Source organism: Helicoverpa armigera, chromosome 31 (assembly GCF_030705265.1).
Source record: "Helicoverpa armigera isolate CAAS_96S chromosome 31, ASM3070526v1, whole genome shotgun sequence".
Classification (NCBI taxonomy): domain Eukaryota; kingdom Metazoa; phylum Arthropoda; class Insecta; order Lepidoptera; family Noctuidae; genus Helicoverpa; species Helicoverpa armigera.
Genome location: NC_087150.1, coordinates 3979512 through 4002645, shown reverse-complemented (window position 1 = coordinate 4002645; position 23134 = coordinate 3979512). Strand labels below are relative to the sequence as shown.

Below are 23134 nucleotides of genomic sequence, written 5' to 3'. Positions count from 1 at the left end.
AAACACAAAATTGACGTTAAAAGCTTTTAATATGTACAATATATTATGAAGTCAAAGTTACATGATCAGAATTTTGGTCTTACCTCGAGGCACGTTTTTCATATCAAAAATTGTCCAGCAATTCCCGAGATAGATTGAAAAAACTTCCTTATTTATTTATTATTGTACAAAATTGCTGTACAATTTCCGATAAAATACCTGAAGAGCCTCGCGACATAAGTATTTAATGCATTCTCTTAAACAGTTTTTTGTATATATTTTTTATACACATTTTTTTAAATTTTAATTATTATTATTATAGAAAAAATCGAATACTTTTTTTTTAATCCCAAAATCTATAATATATTAAGAAAAAATTTCCAATACATCAATTTGATATATTGTTAGAATATAACATTTTCATACATTAAGTGTCGACAAGACCGTTAGTCGCAAACGATAAGTCGCAGCGACAAAAAAATCGCACGTCTGTATAAAGCCTTAAGTTTTTCAAGTTTTTTTTTAAATTTAAACCTCTTATCGCTATTATAAAAAATTTCGGAACAAACATTTCTGTACATGTTTAAATTTTTTTATTTACAATTTTATTTTTTTCAAAAAATCGCTCTTCGTATGAACTTACATACATACATAACGTATTTATACTTTAAATATTATTTTTTCCATAGAACAAAAATGACATGAAAATTATATTTTTAGTAATATGAAGAAACTAGCTTGAAACACGTCCCGTAGAAGCTACTTCGCGCACCGAGATAAAAAAGTAGCCTATAGCATAGCATATATTATAAATGGGCTACATTGAAATAATTTTTCAAATCGGAACTATAGTTCCTAAGATTAGTGCTTTCAACCAAACCAAATTGTTAAAATATTAGGCAATATTATATTATATAATCTTGGCTTTATAATATTAGGATGTACCTATAAGTCAGAATTTGTACTGAAAATTGGTAAAAAATCGCATGATATATTCAAAAAATATAATTTCTCATGTCATTCTGTCTATGGTTACAAAAATCTTCAAATTTAAGTACTTGAATAGTCAAAGACTAATTTATGCCCAATTCCTATATACAGAAAACGATCCGTTTTGCTTACGAACAGTAATCGGTAACTCTGGCGTTTACAGTTACCGGCACGGATATTGAGCTCTCGGCGGAAGAGTGGGGATCGCTTTGCGCACTGTACACTTAAGGCAATAAACCAATAAATCGCTTCTGCGCAGGTGAAGGTCAGGGTTCAATATCCGTGCCGATAACTATACAAACAGGCTTAAGCATGGAGAACCAAATGACTAGCGGAGATGTCATAACGCAAAATCTTCTAAGAAAGTAGCGCGACAACATGCGGGTGCGAGGGGGACGAGGAACGTTACTAGCTCCACCCTCATATAAATTCTTTGAAATCCATCCATTATTTGGGCAGCCAAAAATCATCGAAAAATGTCTCGTTTGTTTATTGATTTAAAATCATCGGCACGAATCTTGAGCGCCGACCTTCACCTGCGCAGAAGTGATTTATTAGCAAAGAACCAATCCCGAGTGACGGCTATGACGCGATGCGCTGCGGGCCAATCACCGCTTTACCCCGCCTCCGCGCCTCACTTCATACCACAAAAGGGACCCAATAAATCACTTCTGCGCAGGTGAAGGTTAGCGCTCAAGATTCGTGCCGATGATTATACTCGTTGCGGTCACGCCCAGCGTACGTATTTGACCTAGAAGAAAGACCGGCCTACCTGCCTTATGGCATCTCCTCTGACCTTGCTCAATGGCTTATGTCAAAAAAACTACCATCTTAGGAAAACAGACGTCTGTTATAGGAAACCTAGCATTAGTCAACTAATTTCATGTCAATTATAGATCTAGAGAATATTAAAGAAATGTATGATCGCGATATGAGAGTGAAGGAATAGTGAGTGCACCTGTGTCTGAGCAAATGCTTGTGCACTATAATATGTCCTGCGCAGCTGGCTGATCTCCTTAGAGAGAACAGCCGCCTCGACCGACTTTAAATTATCTCTCTTTCTCATATTTTAGTATTAGACATATCCTCTAGATCTATTTTTTTTACATTACAAAATTCCAAATTGGATTTTTCAAAAAAAAATCTTCTCATTAGGTAGACAGAGTCTTTTCACTTTTGTCTTGTCTTTTTTGTGAAAACTTCAACTATGACGTTCAAAATCACCAAAAAAATATATACAAAACTCTGACTACCCGCATACATAAAATTTAGAAAAACAATACTATAATAAAAATAAACAGTTACAATACTATTCAAGTACACATTCGTTATTTTAATTTAAAATCCAAAAAAAAAAACGATAGAACGAATTTCAATTTCTACACGAAATACCGAAATTTTACTTTAAACAAGTACAACAATTTTTTCGTTATTTTTTTTTCAGTCCGTACAATAAGTTTTTATAGTGAGAAACCATTAATTTTTGAAAGCAAAAGTGTTCCTACATAGATGGTACTATCGTCAAACGCACGATAATGAAAATACAGAGTGTGCCGTACCTAATCACATTAAATTAAAAACGTTAATATACTGGTTAATATATGTCGATTAGCACAACGAAAAAAATTAAAACAAAGTAAATACAATAAAAATGAGCGAGAATTAGAACACCATATAAGAGTCAGTCATTACAAACAACGGAAATTCTCCCTTGAAAACTGACAGCTGTCAACTGGTCAAACATTCGATACTCCTAACTTTATCTCTGCTTTACACATGATGTTGTAAATAATGTAAACTAAAAATGACTCCTGTGGCTGAACCACTGAATGGATTAGGTTATTTTTTTACAATTCGCTATAGAATATCATAAAGTATATGTGATAGGATTTAATGTGATTAGGTACGACACACCAGATATAGCTATGCCAAGTTTGCACCATTTAGCTATGACCGATCCATTTTCAGTAGTCAAATGGCTTTCAATCGGTTTAGTAGTTTTGTCGAAGACAAATTAAGATGAAAGAATTACTTTTGCATTTATTCGAAACACTTTGCTTTCAAAAATGATTTTTCCAGTGATTTTCGTTTGTCCATTCTTAGTCAAAACATTTATTTCAATTCAAAATTTGCGTTATATTGAATTGCCTTTCCCCAACTATGTCGGGGTCGGCTTCCAGTCTAACCGGATGCAGCTGAGTACCAGTGTGCCACAAGGAGCGACTGCCTATCTGATATTGGTCATCAGACTTTCTGGCTTCTGATTACGTGAAGAGTCAATTTTGAAAACATATTTCCCATTTTTTTATGGTAATTTAAGATTTCATGATTTTTAAATTGAGATAAATATTCTCTTTATATACAACTTTTCTTTATTAAGAAAAAGCCTTATATATCAACGTTTTAAGTCCATATTACCTACGAGCAGAGGTCTAAAAGGCTAGACTCCGCCCAAAGCGTAGAAGTTTTTAAACAACCAATAAAATTATGGTATTTAAATATCTCGTCTCCGCCCACACAGTAATATCCTTAAACGGAAATATTTTATTGGTTGCTCAAAAATTTCCTTCGCTTTGGTAGAATCCAAGTCTTGTCAATATACATTTCATTATCGTTGGACTTCGATAACCTATCTATCCACTGATTTTAGATTAACGATTGAATTTTGACATTACTGTTACAACCTTTTTATCGTCCCACTGCTGGGCTGCGGCCTCCTCTCACACGGAGAAGGATTGAGCGTTAATCACCACGCTTGCTCAATGCGGGTTGCTGATTTCAGACTATATAGTCCAGGTTTCCTCAAGATGTTTTCCTTCACCTTTTTATCAGCCATTGGCGTCCAAGATATACTTTTGGCATTAGCTCCATATAAATTGTCTTTCAATATCTAATCGCAAAACGATGGATAGATAGCTTATAGAAATTCGCAGTAAGTGTATCGGTCTCATAAACTGTATTTCACTAATAGGGTCTGCAAAGGTGTAAGTTGAAGAAATAAATAAGAATATATTTTACTTATGTATTTTTTCTTGAAAGTTTAAAATATTTTTAAAATTCGTCATTATTTCACGAACGCGGGTGATCCTTACTTGTGTGTGTAGTAAATGTACATGCACATAGTTTTTGTATAGCTAGGCAACTCGGCCACTACTGAGAGCGAACGAGCATGTAATAATTAATAATGGCGTCCACGGCCGATTTCGGCTACGGCGGCTGTTCTCATATAAGGAGATCAGTCAGCTGCGCAGGACATATTATAGTGCAGGCCCATTTGCTTGGACTGCGGTGCACTCACTATTCCTTCACTCTCATAGCGCGATGGGACGACAATCCGACACCACCGGAGAGAGATCACAAGCAGGACCGATATTTACGTGCTCTCCGATGCACGGGTATGTACATTTACAAGTAAATTATACATTAATTGCACATAAGTACGGCTTATCCGCTTTCGTGAGATAAAACATGTACATTCAAGATTAACTATTTCAATGTATTATAGATGGGGATCTGATCTCCAAGCCCCAAGAAGCTATATTTCATTTTAATAAATTCGATAAGACCAAATATGACTCTATTTTCTTTCAATCAATTAAGTATCGATATCGATAAAAACTATCCAACTCACACCTCTACTAGAAAAAAAAACAAAGCAACAACAGACAACATAAAGTCTTAAAAATAATATTCTCTATACATTTACATAGACAAGAAAAAAAAAACAATTTCCCGTTGCAATAGGCATGACGAACGAAAAATTAAGTCCATCTTTTAGATAACCAAAAAATAATGGATAGCTACGTATTTTTTCTTTTCTCTCACAAACATTAAACAACGAAGAAACAAAATATTTAGTCACGTTACTTTTGAGTGCAAATTTTATATAAATCACTCCCTCAAAGCCTTAAAATATTATAAAGAAACAAATATATTTTCATTTGATTGTAATGGATAAACTCAAAAAGTACTGGACCGATTAAAAAAATTCTTTGCCCATTAGAAAGCTACACTCTTCCCGAGTAACATAGGCTATATTTTATCCCGGTACGGGCAGTAGTTCCCACGGAAAGCGGTAAAACGGCTAGTGTCTTAAATCGTAGTGATTTTTTGATGTTTTCTTAAATAAAAAATACGTGGCCAATATTTTTTGGTTAATTAAAAAGACGGGACTAATTAGAAATACAATTTTTAACCATATAGTCACACCTATTATCTCGTAGATTTCCCTGGTTTCTCACATTCTTCCGTACAACGACAATCTTCAGAGATCGAATCTAGAGACATTAAGCTCTCTTGAGAATGCCTTAGACAAGCCCTGCATCGAGAATCAACGGAGTTTCCACTTTCTGACACTGATTCTAACGACTTCAGACTCTCGACAGACGTCAATTTGTAAGAACGTCTGAATTCTGCTATCTCTTCTTCACTCATGTTCAAAGCTAGTAAAGAATCTCGGGCAATTTTGCCTAAGGAAGATACTTTTTTCTTCTTTTTGGATAAAATTGATTCCATTTTAGTTAAAGGGCACGGCTTGTTCAAACTCTCAGGCAGAGATTTCGGGCTAGAACCACTTCGAGTGCGTAATTTGGATCTTCGTTCAGGAATGTCCCTAGGCGTACTTTCAGGGACTTTGAAAACTATAGTCTTCGTTTTAGGGCTCGTTTCGTCCGAAAGCTGTGATAGTTCTTCTAGAGAGTTCGACTTCTTAAGTTTCGCACGTTCGGGTATGATCGGCGATGTTCGTAACCCGATGATCTCTTTAGCGGTAAAAACTTTATCTTGTACATTTTCTTCGACAACTAGCTCAGGTGATAAATCAATAATTTCTTTGATTTCTGCTTGTTTTAATTCTTCGGCTAACGAACCTTGCTGTACTGTAGTTTTGACTACACTACCGGCCCCAACTTCAAAGTCTCGATTCTCGTATATCAAGTACGACAATGCATCCTTGCCTAAATCGATACCTTCGATTTTCGTTCCCTTATCGATTTCCGCGACCCGAGTATCGATTGTAATATCCGAGTCGACTTTAACATCGTCTATGTAAGCTAGTTGTAAAGGATTATCGTCCTCAGCTTCTTCAATTGTAGCTATAGGTGCTAGATCACTTTGTGTCTTAACTTCCTCAATTTTAGGTTCACTTTTGATTGCTTCAGAAACATTTGGGTTTTTAACTTGTCTTTCTAATTCAACAGCTAATGCTTTAGTATTTGTCATGCTTGAAGTTAGTGTGTTCTCAGGGCTTATATTTTCTTTGATGCCTCTTATAACTTTACTAGGTAGTTTATCAACTGGCTGACCACTATCGGGACTGTTTTGCTTATCTAAGGAGTTTTCAGAACCAGAGCTTTTGAGAACGGCCGCGAACGACCGAGGCCTGGCTATCTCTTTCTCTGCGTTCTCTTGTCCATCTCTTACGAGATCATCTTTCATTCTCTCACTATCTACACTTCTCTTCGTATTACTAATTACACTTAAGTCTAAATTTTGTACTATTATATCTTCGGTGGTTTTGGTAACTCTTTCTTCTACGCTCTCACTCTCTTGCGTGGGAAACGATTGGAATTCGCTCAACGTATTATCGGTGTCTGTCGAAGGTGTTTTTGAGTCTAACTTTCTCGAAAACGACTCGTCTACGAAGGAGACTTGGACTCTTTCTGATAGAGTAGAGTCTGTGGCTTCTGAGCTGTCTTCTTCTCTATCTTTCTCTATCGTGCTTCCCCAGGACCAGAAGGAGCTGGTAAGAGAAGAATCTTTCCTAGGTGGAGTGCTCGATGTAGATTTTTTCTCATCATCACTTGTTAAACTTCTGGAGAAAATACTACTAGGGTGTTGGAATAGACTTAAAAGCTTCTCTAAATGAGAAGGTTTGGCTTCTTTTTCTTCTGGCCGGGGTATATGGAAGCTGGAAGACGGGGCTACCCAGGAAATCTTTCTCATACGATCCAATCCTTTATTCTTTAGCGCTGGTACATCGAGTAGACTCGACGCTCGTTTTGGTGAAGAAGCTATAGTATCCCCTATCTGATAGGCTTCGGGCTTTCTTACAGTTTCTCTTAGACTCGAGTTGTTCGTCAAAGTACCTTCATTAGAAGAATTATCTTCCCTATTTTCTGAAGGCTGTTGTAAAGAATATTCAATTCCCGAGTCAGCTGATGTCACCATAACTCGATCATGTTTGGCAGAGTCTAAAGAACTGACACTGGCTTCTAAGCTCGAAAGAGAGTCATGTATAAGCTTTGTTTTGCCAAAAATAGGAGATACACTTTCGTTAGAACTGAGAGAAAGATTAAGAAAATTCCCACTGTTAACAGGAGTCACGTCACTGGTAGATTCCATACTACCTTCAGCGGAAAGGATGGTACCGGATTTCCGTCTATCAAGCTCTTGAACAGTTTTATTCTGCTCGTTAAGACTTTCCATGGAACTTCCAGAAATTTCTAAAGACGAATTGCTATCGAACACACATTCTACCCTCTTTTCCATAAGTCTGGAAACTTCTAAATCTGGACTATCCAGACTCGATTCGCTTTTATTCTTTTTAAGTAGAACACTATCAACAGGTACTGTTTCATCTAAACTATTTTTATTTTTAACTAAAACTTTCATTTCTTTAATTATATTACCTAAATCTTCTGTTATAGCTACGATATTATCCATAGCTTTGTCTGTATGTTTGTCACTACACACTTTGGTTTTGACGCCAGTGTTTTTGTCACTTTTTACCACATCACTATATTTTAAATCACTTTGCACTAATATTGATTTAATACTAAGATCTATCACATTTAGGTCAGTTTTATCACGTAACGCGTCTGACTTCGTTTGAGTATTCTCGAGTTGAGCACTCGAGGCAGAGTCTTTAGACTCAACTTTTTTATCCGTTTCAATGTTTTGTAGCTCAGTCTTTGGAGGTTCAATACTCGTTTTTGATTCAAAAACTGCATGCTCAACTACTGCCATACACTCAACATTTGTCTTAGTCTTAGAATCACTTGTACTCTGTGTTTGAGTATCTCTCGCCACGTCTGAGTCACTGAGTTCAATTTCTTCACATTCCGGTGATTCTTCTATAGTTGCTATAGAAGTTTTGGGTAAAATTGAATGCGAGGGCGACGTTTTAATCTTACTAGAAGTCTCTAATAAGTCTCTAAGTTGAGTCTTTGAGTCTATGCTCGGTTTTTTGGAACTGGAAGACTCAGATAGAGTTGGAAGCTCAGTTTGGAGTTGAGCGTCTGTATTTATAATTTGTTTTAGACTCACTGGCTCAACTTTTGTCTTATCTTTAGGCTCAACTGGTATATTCTGTGTTTGAGTCTTCGATTCTGTTGCTATTGAAGTTGCTGCGGTATTTTTTATTTGAATTACAGGCTCAACTAATATAGTTTTGTCCTGTTTATGCTCAACCGGTTGATTTACAGTTTTTGTAGATATTTCTGATTCGAGTTTTGATAGTCGAGTTTGTATACGATCAATCTCAGTTTCTTTAATTCCACTATTTTTATCAATATTAGGCTCAACTGGTATACTTTTAGGTTGAGTCACTAATTCTGTTTGTAGTTGAGTATTCAAACTATTCTTAACTTGAATTGGATGCTCAACACTTGTTTTTTGAGTGTCTTTGATGTCGATTTTACTTGTACTTGTAGAATCAACTGGTAGATTTTTATTTTGAACTAAATCTGTTTTGCTTTGAGTAACTGGTTCATTTTTCTGTAGAATTGGAGGCTCAACTACTATAGATTGTATTGGTTTTTCATCAATATTTACTAGACTAGTAGGCTCAACTGGTATATTTCTATGTTGAGTCACTAATTCTGTATTTAATTTAGTAACTGTTTCATTTCTTGATTCAATATTCGAAGATTTCGCCACATCTGTATGAGTTTGAGCAGACTCAACTTGTTTTCTTGACCGAGCATCAGCTTCTGTGTTGAATTGAGTCACTGTATCATTTCTTTGAGGTGTAGGTCCAATATGACTCAACAACTCAATTGGAAAGCCTGTTGAAAGTTGAGCTTCTACTACTATATTATCTTCACTTTTAGTAGATTTGTTCTCAGTAATATTACTTATTTGACTTGAAGACTCAACCTTTTGAGTAGCTTGATTACTTTGATCAGTTTTGACTTGAATTTGAGACTCAACTTTTATTGAAATCGGTTCATTATGTACTTGCGTAGTTACAACATTTTTCACTGTACTTACAGACTCGTTTTTAGCCTGAATTGTAGACAAATCTTGCGTTTGAGCATTCACTTCACTTTTATTAGGCTCATGTTTGATCTGAGTCGTAACATTATTCTTAACTGTGATTTCTTCTGTTAAAAGTTGAGCACTGGGTTCATTTTTAACTGTTTCTGTTGGTTTACTATCTGATTGTAGAGTAACTTCACTTTTAACTAGAACCGTCGGTTCACTTTGAACCTGGTTTAACTGGTCTAGTTTCGATTGCTTCATAGCTTGACTCCTAACTTGCGCAGTTATAACTTTCTTAACTGGTTTCTGTACTATATCAACGACCGGTTCACTTTTAACCGTAGTTATCTCACTTTTAACTTGAGTGTGTACTTCATTTTTAACCTGAGCATCTAAACTTTCACTCAGTTCAGATTTAACTAAAACCTCATTACTCAACGGTTCACATTTGATATTAGCATCATGTCTGATCTGAGTCACAACCTCATTTTTTGTTTGAGTGCTGTCATTCTTTGTCTGAGCGACTAATTCTGTCTTAGGTTGAGTCAGAGCTTCATGTTTGAGTTGAGTGACAACTTCATTTTGTAGTTGAGCGTATATGTTGGGTTGAGCGGGACTATTAGGGGGGGTGGGAGTGGGGTTGTATACTGAGTCATAGTTTCTGGTGACTGAGAATCGGGATGGTGATTTTCTTGGCTGATTTGAAGCCGGATGAACTTGTATTTGTGGTGGTTCCATTACCTGTAAACAAGATTTTTAGAAATAAGTTTTGTTATTTAACTATCTGCTGTCAGATAAAAAGTAGCTAATGTATTATTCAGATGTATAAAATGTATCACTGCCAAGTTTCAGAAGTTAAAAAGTAAAATATCGCTCTTAAAATATAATTATGAATCAATCATAAAGTTAAGCGACGTTTAACGTGGTCGGAACGCGGATGGGTGGACCATATATCATAAAAAATATCAATGTATTTTAGTGTTAAATTGTTTATTACAGTTATAATAAAATGAAGTTAACTGAATTTTTTATTGGTTTCTATTTTTATTAATTTTTTGTGTATAATAAAGTAATTAATCTGTTTTTTACAAGAAGTAATAAACACCGATTTGTGATCGAGAATAAGAAGAAGTAATATTTAGGGAACCATAACAAACACATATGTGGTAAAAATACGAATTTAATTAAATGTTTTTAAAAAACAACCTACTATTATAAAAAAACTACTACTGCTATAAGAAGTAATAATAATCCTCTTATTTAAGAATTGTAATGAACACCTATTTGTAATTGACAATAATAATTTTAACGAAACCAAAGTACCAAAGTATATAATTTTGTAATTTATAAACCAATTTTATAATTTTTAAACCATAATTATAATAGCATTGTCTCGTGAATACTATTGCAAATACAGAATCATGAAATAAACTTCAAAAAGATATGATTCCGGCCAGGATCGAACTGGCGGCCTTCTGCGTGTAAAGCAGATGTGATAACCACTACACCACGGAACCAGTTGTGTTGATAACTGAAATTCAGCATCTATACCTTTTGTGTATTGAAGGATGAATATTTTTAGCCGATCGGTAGAAAGAGGGTTATGTTGGTTATGTTTTCTTTGGCATGGTCTAAAGCCTAAACCATATGTAATGAAAAAATTTAATGTCGACTTAAGACGTGATATGTTTTCAATGACAAACGAAAATACATAAAAAGAAGACATGTTACATTTTACCGACAGAAATAGAACTTGCTTATCTAAGGGTTTCCCTAACTGTGATTGATCACCTTAAAAATTAAAAATATATCGGCCGATAAATGCTGCTCATGACTAAAAGGCTGGCTATTACCTCAGTCAAAGGATATACAAATAGTTTTAGATTTCACTGCGACAATGCTACCAGTTACCGGATGGGGACGAATTCTTTGACAGTTTTTAGTTTTAGCTTTTTTTACGAGATTATCATTATATTTTTACGTTTCATTGTAAAAATTTATTTAACCATTTATGTACACACGGTAAACATATGAAAAAAGAAGAAGTAACATATAATAGTACGAAGGTACTGCTTATTTCTAAAGAAATCTCTTCCAGCAGACCCGTAATATTTATATTTTTAAGTCATAGTTTTTTTTTTTTAACGACGTCAAAAATCATCAAATGACCCCTCCCGCTGTGGGTTAGCAGCGGTGAGGGAGTGTCAGACTCTTACTGACTAAAAACCGTCGTGTTCCGTCATAGGCATTTTATGTACCGGGGCTGCGGTATCTCTTTCGAACAACCCGCAGCCCCGGCAGGCCTTGGCCCTGCTGGGCCCCGCTGGGGTTGCTGACATCTCTTTGACTCACGCGTGGAACAACGCGCGCCGTCGACACGGGTCTGTCGTCTAAGTAGACAGAGGGACGATGAGCCACCCGAACTCACCGCCCACAGACCCACGCCTACGGTGGCCGGGAGTCATCTCGCGTTAAGTCATAGTTACAAGGTATACGTACTTGTACAACTTTGAACCTGGAAGGCGGACAGTATGGCAGCCGCGTGGGGGTGGAAGACGAAGATGAAGTGGAACCGCTGCTGTCAGTTGAAGAATCGCGTTCGGGTGTCACTCGGGTCACCTGTAAATATGAAATAGAAATAGTTATTATATTGTATACATAGTATTAAATATTATAAGAACTACATGACCGATTTGGAACAGTCTTTCACTATTGGGAAGTTAAACTATCCCCGAGAAACAAAGCTAATAGTAATAGGGAGTGTCTCTATGTAAATCTTGGCTGCTGGCGGTACTTACCGCCGGTTCCCAATAGGGATATTGAATTTTGGAAGCCGGCGCCGACAGCGGAGGCACTCCCAATAGAAATATGTTGTCCAGGTACGGGAAGAAGTTACCCGGGACACAAGTGAAATCGCAAGGGTAAGCAGCTTGTAATTTCTATGGAGTTAATGTAATTTTGTGTGATAAAATCGGGCCGATTATCGATTTTTTTTGATGCTGAATATCTTCAAAACCACGAGGGTAGTGATTGGTAGCAATTAGGTAGCAACTCCTTAATATGTATTTCGAGGGGATCAGTTAGGAGTGACAGCGATTCTGACGGTAACGCATCATAGACGTAAACAAAAATCGAGCGCGTTCGCGCGGCGATATATCGGCGAGGTGGACACACGATCGCTGTCATGTTATCTTAAACTCGGCCCGAAATAATCTCGTTCTCTGTGACGGTCCGGTGACGGCGGCGGTGCACAAACAGCCTTAGAAACGCTGTACCTAGGTTTGCTATCAATAAGGGTATAGAGTCATTATAGAATCTAGCATTGCCTCACCATGAACCTCGAGGTATGTTGCGGCGCAGGCACGGGGCTGCCGGCGGGGGATGGCGCCGGGGATGGCGCGGGGGACGGGGCGGGGGACGGGGCGGGGGATCGTAGTCGACCCCGACGTTCTTCTTCACCGGTACCCATGCCTTGCTGTAATGTAACACGGGGATATTGTTAGAATTGGAGTATCATCATCCTCCGAGCCTTTTCCCACCTATGTTGGGGTCGGCTTCTAGTCTAACCGGATTCAGCTGAGTACCAGTGCTTTACAAGAAGCGACTGCCTATCTGACCTCCTCAACCCAGTTACCCGGGCAACTCAATACCCTTTGGTTAGACTGGTGTCAGACTTACTGGATTCTGACTACTCGTAACAACTGCTAAGGATGTTCAATGATGAATGAATTGGAGAATAAAAAATCAATATTTTTATATTATTGATGTCAAAAGTAACAAGATAAAAAAAATTGTGAGTTACTTCTAGTTGGTAATTTATATCACTTACAGTTTAAAATTTTTCGTGTAATGAGAATGTGGGACAGTGTGGAAGTGTGTGATCAAGAAAGTGAGCGGGTGTATGAGTGAGTGGATGGGTAATAATTGAGGGAATAGGAGAGTATATGAGTGAGTATGTGGGCCAGCGAGAGTGTGTGTGGGCGCATAGAAGGGTATGTAGATGGGTGAATGAGTGACTGGATAATGAGTAAGTGGGTAGGTGAATGGGTGAGTGAGTGAGTGAGTGAGTGGTTGAGTGTTTAAGCGGGTAAGTATGTTTGTGTGGGTGAATGAGTGAATGGGTTTGGGCAAGTGTTTTTTTACATTTAACTTACTCTAAGCAGACATGCAGTATGACACGTGAGGCTAATCTTCCTGTGCACGGGATGTACGTCGTCGTCGTGTCTCGTCGTGTCGTTGCGTCGGCACAGAGCGCGTATCTCTCGCGTCACTCGCCTGATGTAGGCGGACTCTTTGTCTTCCGCTTGTAGGTTTGCTGAGTCCTGTAATGGTGGAATATTGTTTCATTATAATCATCGTCGTAATCATCATGATTATCAATCACTATTGGGAATAAATTATTTCACTATTGGGAAGCTAGACTATATTTTGTTCAGGTGCAAGCTCCCTTAAGACGCGGGTGAAACTACAGAAATATAAATATGTAAGTATTTTATTTCTAAAACAGTAGATCTGACAGCCCTTTCACACGGCAGTCCAGTTTTGGCGACGACCTCTATGGCGCAATGGTCACCAAGCCGGACTGCCGAATCTGAGGTCCCGGGTTCGATTCCCGGTTCGGTCGACATTTCTGTGATGAGCATGCTTGTTGGCCGTGGTCTGGGTGTTACAATATGTATATATATAGCTATATGTAGTGTATCAGTTGTGTTAGCACCCATAACGCAAGTTAATTAATAACTTACCATGGGGCTAACCGACCGTGTGTGAAAAGGTGTCCAGAAATTATTTATTTATTTATTTTACTGTGTCCTGCAAAAACGAACGCTGTGTTCACACGTAGTTCAGTGTTGCAGGATACAGTAAAATGCCGGTCCCGCAAAACTGGACTGCCGTGTGAAAGGGCTGATCCTGTTTTTTGACCATTCTTACGCTAATAATAAGGCGTGACGTGAATAATTTGCTAATAGTCCATTGGTATTATCGGCGTCGTCGGCAGCGAAATAGAAGATTCTGGGAACGATCCAGTTTCAAGTGATAAACCCGAATTGCACGAATGGACGGGAACAGCATTTTGCAGGATCCTGCATGCGGTTTGCGTGAACACTAGCATATAATATCTTTTGGGATGAAACGGGATCCTGCAAAAAACTGCACTGCCGTGTGAAAGGGCCGTAAGACACGGGAGAAACTACAGAGAACAACTAACGTAAATATTTTATATTTGAAACCGTAATATATTGTTACAAGATTATAAATTAAACTTACCGGTGTCGGCGGTTCGTCAAGATCAATTTGTGTGAGTGTAGTATTTTCCTTCAAGGCCGCAAGTATAGCTGATAGCCCGGCACCGCCTAATCTGTTCTCTCGGAGATCTAGCCTCTGTGGAAATAAAATAATAGTAATTTATATAACATATTTATTGAGCTCAAATAAATAGAAAAATTATTACCGAGTTAAATTAAATAAATATACAACGTGTAACGTTAAATGCGCAAAACAACGAGCAAACAACGAGAAACAATGAGCAGAACCAATTAAATCACTTTCTCAGTAATATATATTTTTCGACAATGTCACTCACTTTCGACACTTTTCACAGACAGTGTGAAAATGACGTTGTGCGAAAGTACAATAATATTATACGAAAGAGTCAATGGGAAAAATAAAAGTGTCATTCTCCGAAAATATTATAATGAACTTTCTTATCGCATCATTTTCGTAGACTGTCACATTCACACTATATATTTTAGCGACTCTGCGAAAAAGACACCATACGAAAGACACTATGCGAAAAACATACTAGGCGGAAGTGACAGTCTGCAATAATAAAACAAACTTTTCTTACAATATTATTCTTGTGGCTCTGCGAAAAAGATACTGCTCGAAAAACATCATCATCATCAGCCTATCGCAGTCCACTGCTGGACATAAGCCTCTCCAAGTGCACGCCACTGAGATCGATTTTCGGCTTCTCGCATAACACTATACTCAAGTGACATTCCTCAAAAGACACTATGCCACACTAACCCAACTTTTTTATCAAAACCTTACCTGTAACTTAGTATCAGCCCGCACTAGGTCAGCTAACGCGGGCGCGGCGTCGGGCCCCAGGCGGGCGGCCTGCAGCCCCAGGGACAGTAGCGCGGGGGCCCGGCACAGGGCCCGCACTGCTTCCCCGCAGAGGGCATTGCGGCCCACGTTTAGAACGCATAGTGACCATGATGAACGCTGGAAAGATAGAAAACGTGCTTTTAAACTGCTACAAAAAAATAATGGCTGATATAACCACTTGAAAAGGTCCTCAAGGAGAATTTCTAGCTGAAGGACGGCCGGCTAAGAGACCTCAAACTCAAACTTTTTTATTTCAAATAGGCCTGTGAAAGCTCTTTCGAAACGTCAAAGTTAGGTGCACGGTTCCAAAGGGTTGGTCTCATGGAGAAGAACCGGCAAGAAACTCCATGGACCAGTCAGTGAAACACGATACCGGCTCATCGAGTGCTTAGTTTTAAAATATTAATGTTACATATCTGGATATGTTACGCGTATACATAACAAATGACAGTATAGAAAAGACGTATAATCATGATAAACACACTCATCATCTCTCGAGCTTTTTCCCAACTATGTTGGGGTCGGCTTCCAGTCTAACCAGATACAGCTGAGTACCAGTGCTTTACAAGAAGCGACTGCCTATCTGATCTCCTCAACCCAGTTACCCGGGCAACCCAATACCTCTTGGTTAGACTGGTGTCAGACTTACTGGCTTCTGACTACCCGTAACGACTGCCAAGGATGTTCAATGACAGCCGGGACCTACAGTTTAACGTGCCATCCGAAACACGGTCATTGGTGTCCAAGATATACTTAGGAAGCACATACAAACTTAGAAAAGTTGTATTGGCACTTGCTTGAACTAAAATAAATATTTTATTAATATTTAATATAATTTATTTCAAATAACTTACCAAAGCTTTATTGAGATAAGGCGCACAGTTTCTCGTGAGCTGATTATTCCATAGTACTAGAAAGGCTAAACCTCTCGCCTCGTGGCCGCCCACTGGAATACATAATATTAAAAACATTAATTAATAGTTATTATTATCTGCCTAGCTTTTTCCTATGTAAGCGTCGACTTCTAGTTTAACTAGATGTAGCTGAGTACCAGTGCTTCACAAGGAGCGACCCCCTCCACCCAGTTACCCGGGCAACCTGATTTCTCTTGGTAAGACTGGTTGTATTATTTTTGGGATATGCCAATTTATCGTGCTTTCCGAAAGATGAAGAAACTCGTCATGATAAGATGGTCACCCATCCATGGTCCTACCGTGTTTTTGATATTTTGATTTTGTTTTATTATTTAAATTGCAAATACAGTATTTGACTGCTAGTCCAGTCAAATTAGACCAAAAAATGAGTTTGAAGTTACATAAATTCACAACAAGTTGAAAATTGGTGAGATCGTTTAAAATATAGTAATAAATAAAATTTCAAAGTTCTCCATGTTTCCCCAGTATGGAAAAAAAAATACGGTCGTTTTTTGTGATTTTCAGCTAAACGGTAAGTTTTATCATAATAATATCTTAGGTAAAATTGTAGATTATAAAATTATCTACATATGAACTAACAAAAAACTTTTTTTCCTACGAGCCACTGATTCGGAGATATAACGATTAAAAAATTACAATGGGTAAGTGTTCAACAGTAGTTTAAAAGTTTTTGTGGTAGGACGGTTTTGGTCCACTTCAGAGCTTGTTCTCCATGGTTGCTGGGTTACCAGTGTATGTGCTTACCGGTACACCGGTTGGGGTCTAGCGGCGAGGCGGCGGCGGAGGGCGGCGACTGCGCCGCCTGCTCGGCCAACGCCTCCGCCAAGTGAGCCACGCCTGCGTCCTGGGACACACAATGTTATATTATATACTAAGTTATATGAATACTTACAATGGAAAAAAGGTGAAAGAAAACTTCTTGAGGAAACCTGGCCTATAAAGTCTGAAATCACCAACCCGCAGTGAGCAAGCGTGTTGATGCTCATTAATGCTCAATCCTTCTCCGTGTGAGAGGAGGCCGCAGCCCAGCAGTGGGACGATAAAAAGCCTGTAACTATAGATATCTACGGCTCTTTTTGGGGATAAGAAATTCTTTTTCACTTCAGGTGGCTCAAACATTGCAATTTGCAACATTTGCATCTTAAAAACAATAGGCAAAAAGAACTTTTCCTCATACTGATTTCTTAGTACGGCCATGGTTAGCTTTGTCTCACTATATACACAACAAAATTTTGTTACATGTATCACATGACAAATCTCCTGCCCTTAAAATCATCGACTCGAAATGTTTAACATGTTCAATAACGTTGTATCTCAATAGAAATCATATTATGTAGTATCATATAAATATATCAATGTAGTTTCATTTAAATATAACATTCTATAGCACAGTATAGCATTCTATAGCATCGTATAGCATACTATAACATCGTATAGCAGACTATAGCTTCCCATAGTATACTGTAGCTTCCCCTAGCATCCTATAGCCTACCAATAGCTTAGCATATAAAACCATAGTATAGCTTAGTATAGCATAGCATATCTCACCTGTATCTGGTTATTAGACAGATCCAGAAGCTGTATTCTCGCGTTGTACCTCAGAAGCGACGCGAGTTGCGCCGCATCGCTCACTGATAGCCTATTATCGCCCAGCCGTAGCTCTCGTATAGAGCTGTTTGATTTCAATGCTATTACTGTGGAAAGAGAGAAAAAATATATTTTAACAAAGTAATATTTATTTATTTAACAGTTTATGTACACAGAATACAGACAAGAAGAAAAATAAAAAAGATAGTACAAAAACACAGCTTATATAAAAGGGTTGCCGGGTGACTGGATTGAGGAGGTCAAATAGGCAGTCACTCCTTGTGTCACACTGGTACTCAGCTGCATCCAGTTAGACTGGAAGCCGACCAAAACATAGTTGGGCAAAGACTCGAGAGATGATGAATTTTAAATTAAGGGATCGGCTTCCAGTCTAAATGCGTGCAGCTGAGTACTAGTGCAAGGAGCCACTGCCTATCTGACCTCCTCAACCCAGTTACCCGAGCAACCTAATACTCCTTGGGGACCCACCAATTTAACGTGCCTATCGAAAGACCTCGTCATGATATGATGGTCACCCAGTCATGGATCCACAAAAACATATATGACGGCGCCACCGTCGATGTGTCAACCGTCGATCTGTCAACGGTGGACCTTATATAAAGCGGCGCGCGTGCATGACTCGGGTCATTCGTTCGCCGACCGTTGCCGAGTGCACACCTCCCACAAATTCGTGATAAATAATTGTAGTGACTAATACTGTGTTAATTGGAATAAACCAAGTGATTGTGTGAGAACCCCTTTGTTTTATTTAACGATGTCGGATCCTGACGCCGACATATACATATTCAAACTTGGCTGCAGAACATCACTTTTTAATGTCGAGATGTCGGCCCTAAGATGTCGGTGGTGTCGGATTGTCGTCGCATCGCGCTATGAGAGTGAAGGAGTAGAGAGTGCACCGCAGTCCAAGCAAATGTGTGTGCACTATAATATGTCCTGCGCTGCAGATAGACGTAAGTTACCTAAACACAATAAATACTCCCCACACAGACTATGGCTAACTTCAAAGTTGCAAAGTTATTTTACGAAGAATCATAATCTGAGTAGCCTTGTCCCAACTATGTTGGGGTCGGCTTCCAGTCTAACCGGATGCAGATGAGTACCAGTGTGCCACAAGGAGCGACTGCCTATCTGACCTTCTCAACCCAGTTACTTGGGCAACCCAATACCCCTTGGGAAAACTAGTACCTTTGCAGTAGCGCAAATTACCTTTATAGGATCTTATAGGTGTACCGGTGTCCAAGCAAATCTGCACTATAATATGTCCTGCGCAGCTGACTGATCTCTTTAGAGCCGCCAAGACCGATAATCAGCTAGAAGGGACTTACCCAGACACAATAAAGGCTCGCCACACAAGCTGACCCGCTGCAGACACAGCGCGCGTAGAGTGCACGTGTGAGCGCGCTAGTACGGGCGCGTGAGACGCCTCTAGTGGGGCGTCTGTCACACACTTACCCAGACACAGTAAAGGCTCGCCACACAAGCTGACCCGCTGCAGACACAGCGCGCGTAGAGTGCGTGTGAGCGCGCTAGTACGGGCGCGTGAGACGCCTCTAGTGGGGCGTCTGTCACACACTACCCAGACACAGTAAAGGCTCGCCACACAAGCTGACTCGCTGCAGACACAACGCGCGTAGAGTGCACGTGTGAGCGCGCTAGTACGGGCGCGTGAGACGCCTCTAGTGGGGCGTCTGTCACACACTTACCCAGACACAGTAAAGGCTCGCCACACAAGCTGACTCGCTGCAGACACAACGCGCGTAGAGTGCACGTGTGAGCGCGCTAGTACGGGCGCGTGAGACGCCTCTAGTGGGGCGTCTGTCACACACTTACCCAGACACAGTAAAGGCTCGCCACACAAGCTGACTCGCTGCAGACACAACGCGCGTAGAGTGCACGTGTGAGCGCGCGTGAGACGCCTCTAGTGGGGCGTCTGTCACACACTTACCCAGACACAGTAAAGGCTCGCCACACAAGCTGACTCGCTGCAGACACAACGCGCGTAGAGTGCACGTGTGAGCGCGCTAGTACGGGCGCGTGAGACGCCTCTAGTGGGGCGTCTGTCACACACTTACCCAGACACAGTAAAGGCTCGCCACACAAGCTGACCCGCTGCAGACACAACGCGCGTAGAGTGCACGTGTGAGCGCGCTAGTACGGGCGCGTGAGACGCCTCTAGTGGGGCGTCTGTCACACACTCACCCAGACACAGTAAAGGCTCGCCACACAAGCTGACCCGCTGCAGACATAACGCGCGTAGAGTGCACGTGTGAGCGCGCTAGTACGGGCGCGTGAGACGCCTCTAGTGGGGCGTCTGTCACACACTTACCCAGACACAGTAAAGGCTCGCCACACAAGCTGACCCGCTGCAGACACAACGCGCGTAGAGTGCACGTGTGAGCGCGCTAGTACGGGCGCGTGAGACGCCTCTAGTGGGGCGTCTGTCACACACTTACCCAGACACAGTAAAGGCTCGCCACACAAGCTGACTCGCTGCAGACACAACGCGCGTAGAGTGCACGTGTGAGCGCGCTAGTACGGGCGCGTGAGACGCCTCTAGTGGGGCGTCTGTCACACACTTACCCAGACACAGTAAAGGCTCGCCACACAAGCTGACTCGCTGCAGACACAGCGCGCGTAGAGTGCACGTGTGAGCTCGCAGCGAGCGCGCTAGTACGGGCGCGTGAGACGCTTCTAGTGGGGCATCTGTCACTTCCAGTTCTGTTAGGTCTGCGCTCTGGAATAATGGAGACAATATGATGTTATTAGTATATTATATAACAAATGCTACATACATATATAGTTTTAATTAAAAATAAGGTTTTAATTAAAATAATTAAAAATATTATAAGTTGAAAGTTGGTCTGTAAAACAAACTACAGGATGGATTGTGACCCTGAGATGAGCCTTGGCAGCCACACAGCTTATAAGTGAAGACATAGGGTTTGATATTGATGAGAGTAACACAGGGATTGCAGTAACATAGCTAAAGGGTACATGGGAATATCATTTATAGGAAACAGGCTACTTTTTAAACAATTGAAAGAAATAGTTCCGCTGTATAGCTGAAACTCCTTTACACACCCGAAGAAAAAGCCAGTAGCCTCCCTCTATACATGGGCTATTTAACACTGAAAGATTCTTTCAAATTGAATCAGGCCATCCATACAGTAGTAGAAAATGCTTTATAAAAACCTAAATATGTATAAATGGGACAAAATGTGTGCCTTTGTGTATGTAACAGATAGTTATAAAGTGGGACGAAGAAATACTCTATGTTCTCATACCTTCTTAATCATCCTAGAAGCAGCCTGCCAGCCTCTGATGCCGAACTGTCTCGGCCCCGCTATGGACAGCACGTTCGCACTCTCATAGTACTCTATCATGTCGAATATCGCCTCCTGGAATCATCATCATCATCATCATGAAAGCCCCATGGAAGAGAAAGAGCGAGTGGAAATACCCTTGTACTGTAGACTGCACATCAGTGGTAACTGTCATGCACCTTAACTCAATAGTAATAAGTACGATTTGCCTATAAAACTGTTACCACTGACCTGAAGTTGACTGTACCACAGAATAGATGCAGAGTTGTGAAGGTACCTAAAGGCGGGTCTACGCTAGACGAACCGAGCACGAGCGAAGCACAAGCGGAGCCGTTCTCGGCTTGTCATTCGCGGCGTCAAGTGTGGACGTACAACGAACCTACAACGATCACTGTTAGCAAATCCCTTTGTGTTCGTCAAAAACCGACAACAGACGGAACGCAGCCGAGCACGAACGAAATGCTCGCAACGCGCTCGTTAGAGGCTTGTAAGTTGGTCCACACTAGACGAATTGTGTTCGGCTCGTGCTCCGCTCGTGCTCGACTCTCCTAGCGTAGACGCACCTTAATATCGTTCGTAACAATGTCACTCACACACGCATGTGCATCGATGAGCTTTTACCGGTACTACCAGTGATGTCAGTATACAGTCGTGCATCGAGCACCTTAGTACATAGCTTCACAGCTGCTTACAAGAGAATATATTAAAACCGTGCTTATACCTTCTTCTTCTTATTGCTTCCAGTCTACCGGATGTAGCTGAGTACCAGTGTGCCACAAGAAGCGACTGCCCTATCTGACCTCCTCAACTCAGTTACCCGGGCAACCCAATACCCCCTTGGTTAGACTAGTGTCAGACTAACTGGCTTCTGACCCACGAAAAATCTACTGAAATCGATCCTCACTCACCGCGCCCTCATCGTCGATGGTAGCATGGTCTATCTCTAGTCTTCTGAACTGGACTTTCCGCATGACGGCTTCTAAAGCATCGACCGGCAAAAGACCAGCTAGCAAGGGTCAACGAGACCCAAAAAATCATCATCCTCCGAGCTTATTTTCCAACTATGTTGGGGTCGGCTTTCAGTCTAACCGAATGCCGCTGAGTACCAGTGTGCCACAAGGAGCGACTGCCTATCTGACCTCCTAAACTCAGTTAACCAATATACCAATTTGGTTAGACTGGTGTCAGACTTACTGGCTTCTGCCTGCAAAGTCAAAGCAAGACCAAAGAAAGTCTACGCTAGTAAATTGTTCACTCACCGCGCCCTCATCGTCGATGGTAGCATGGTCTATCTCTAGTCTTCTGAACTGGACTTTACGCATGACGGCTTCTAAAGCATCGGCCGGTGATGGGCCGGCTAGCGAGCATTCTGCCAAGGTCAGCCGGGGGGCTCGCGAGCCACCGCCGATCGCGTTGTCTGGTAAATCCTGGAAGGAAAGACGAGGTTCGTTAATAAATGGGAGCTTAACGCTGCATATTTTGCCTTACATGTCGTGGATTTCCGCAAAGTAACACCTGATTCCATAATTTATTTTTGACGTTGTTGGTTAATAATGGGGATTGGTTGGTTCCCTAATTGATAAGTCATTTTGAGTGAGTAGAACGGGATCGGTTCCGACTATGCTATTATTGACGAAACCCCTGTTTGTCAGTATGTCGAATCAAATTAGAAGAAATCAATTAATGTATTTAGGGTTTGCAACTAGAATCAAACTTAGTTATATTTTTGGCATTCATAAGTGCTTATAAAGGCTTAAATGAAATAAATGATTTGACTTTGGCTTTTATAAGCCATCTATTTTTTTGACATTTCTATCCGCGTCATCAGCAGTACTTTTGTTTTGGTGAGAACCCTTTGTGAGTATCAGAATCTTGCTAACTTAAACCTACCATGTCCCTTCTAGAGTCCTTTGGTGTACCAGAGCCGCGATAACTCGCGCGAACAACCCCGTACCCTAAGGCCGCTGCCTCGAATTTTGC

General features: G+C 40.3%; 1 protein-coding gene, 1 long non-coding RNA gene and 1 other non-coding gene across 4 annotated transcripts in view; 1 reads left to right on the top strand and 2 right to left on the bottom strand.

Moving 5' to 3' along the window:
- The window catches only part of LOC135119229 (uncharacterized), a 150814-nt gene that overhangs the window by 7494 nt on the left and 120186 nt on the right, over window positions 1-23134 (top strand). The gene's annotated exons all lie outside the window — the stretch shown is intronic.
- LOC110381639 (uncharacterized) overlaps window positions 11-23134 on the bottom strand; it is a 49458-nt gene continuing 26334 nt past the window's right edge. The window contains exons 3-14 of one of the 2 annotated variants that reach the window (XM_064043245.1): window positions 22414-22581; window positions 21116-21229; window positions 20412-20565; window positions 17769-17914; window positions 16965-17064; window positions 16140-16231; window positions 15226-15402; window positions 14440-14553; window positions 13326-13493; window positions 12503-12646; window positions 11671-11790; window positions 11-9912 (exon numbers count right to left, since the gene is read on the bottom strand). In XM_064043245.1, coding sequence (XP_063899315.1) covers window positions 5182-9912; window positions 11671-11790; window positions 12503-12646; window positions 13326-13493; window positions 14440-14553; window positions 15226-15402; window positions 16140-16231; window positions 16965-17064; window positions 17769-17914; window positions 20412-20565; window positions 21116-21229; window positions 22414-22581 — 6228 coding nt within the window. In that variant the 3' untranslated portion in view covers window positions 11-5181. Of the gene's footprint in view, window positions 9913-11670; window positions 11791-12502; window positions 12647-13325; window positions 13494-14439; window positions 14554-15225; window positions 15403-16139; window positions 16232-16964; window positions 17065-17768; window positions 17915-20411; window positions 20566-21115; window positions 21230-22062; window positions 22160-22413; window positions 22582-23134 lie in introns of those variants that run through there. The other variant, XM_064043244.1, reaches the window with a different exon arrangement.
- Window positions 10616-10688, bottom strand: Trnav-uac (transfer RNA valine (anticodon UAC)). The gene has a single exon. It is a non-coding gene; the product is annotated as a tRNA-Val (tRNA).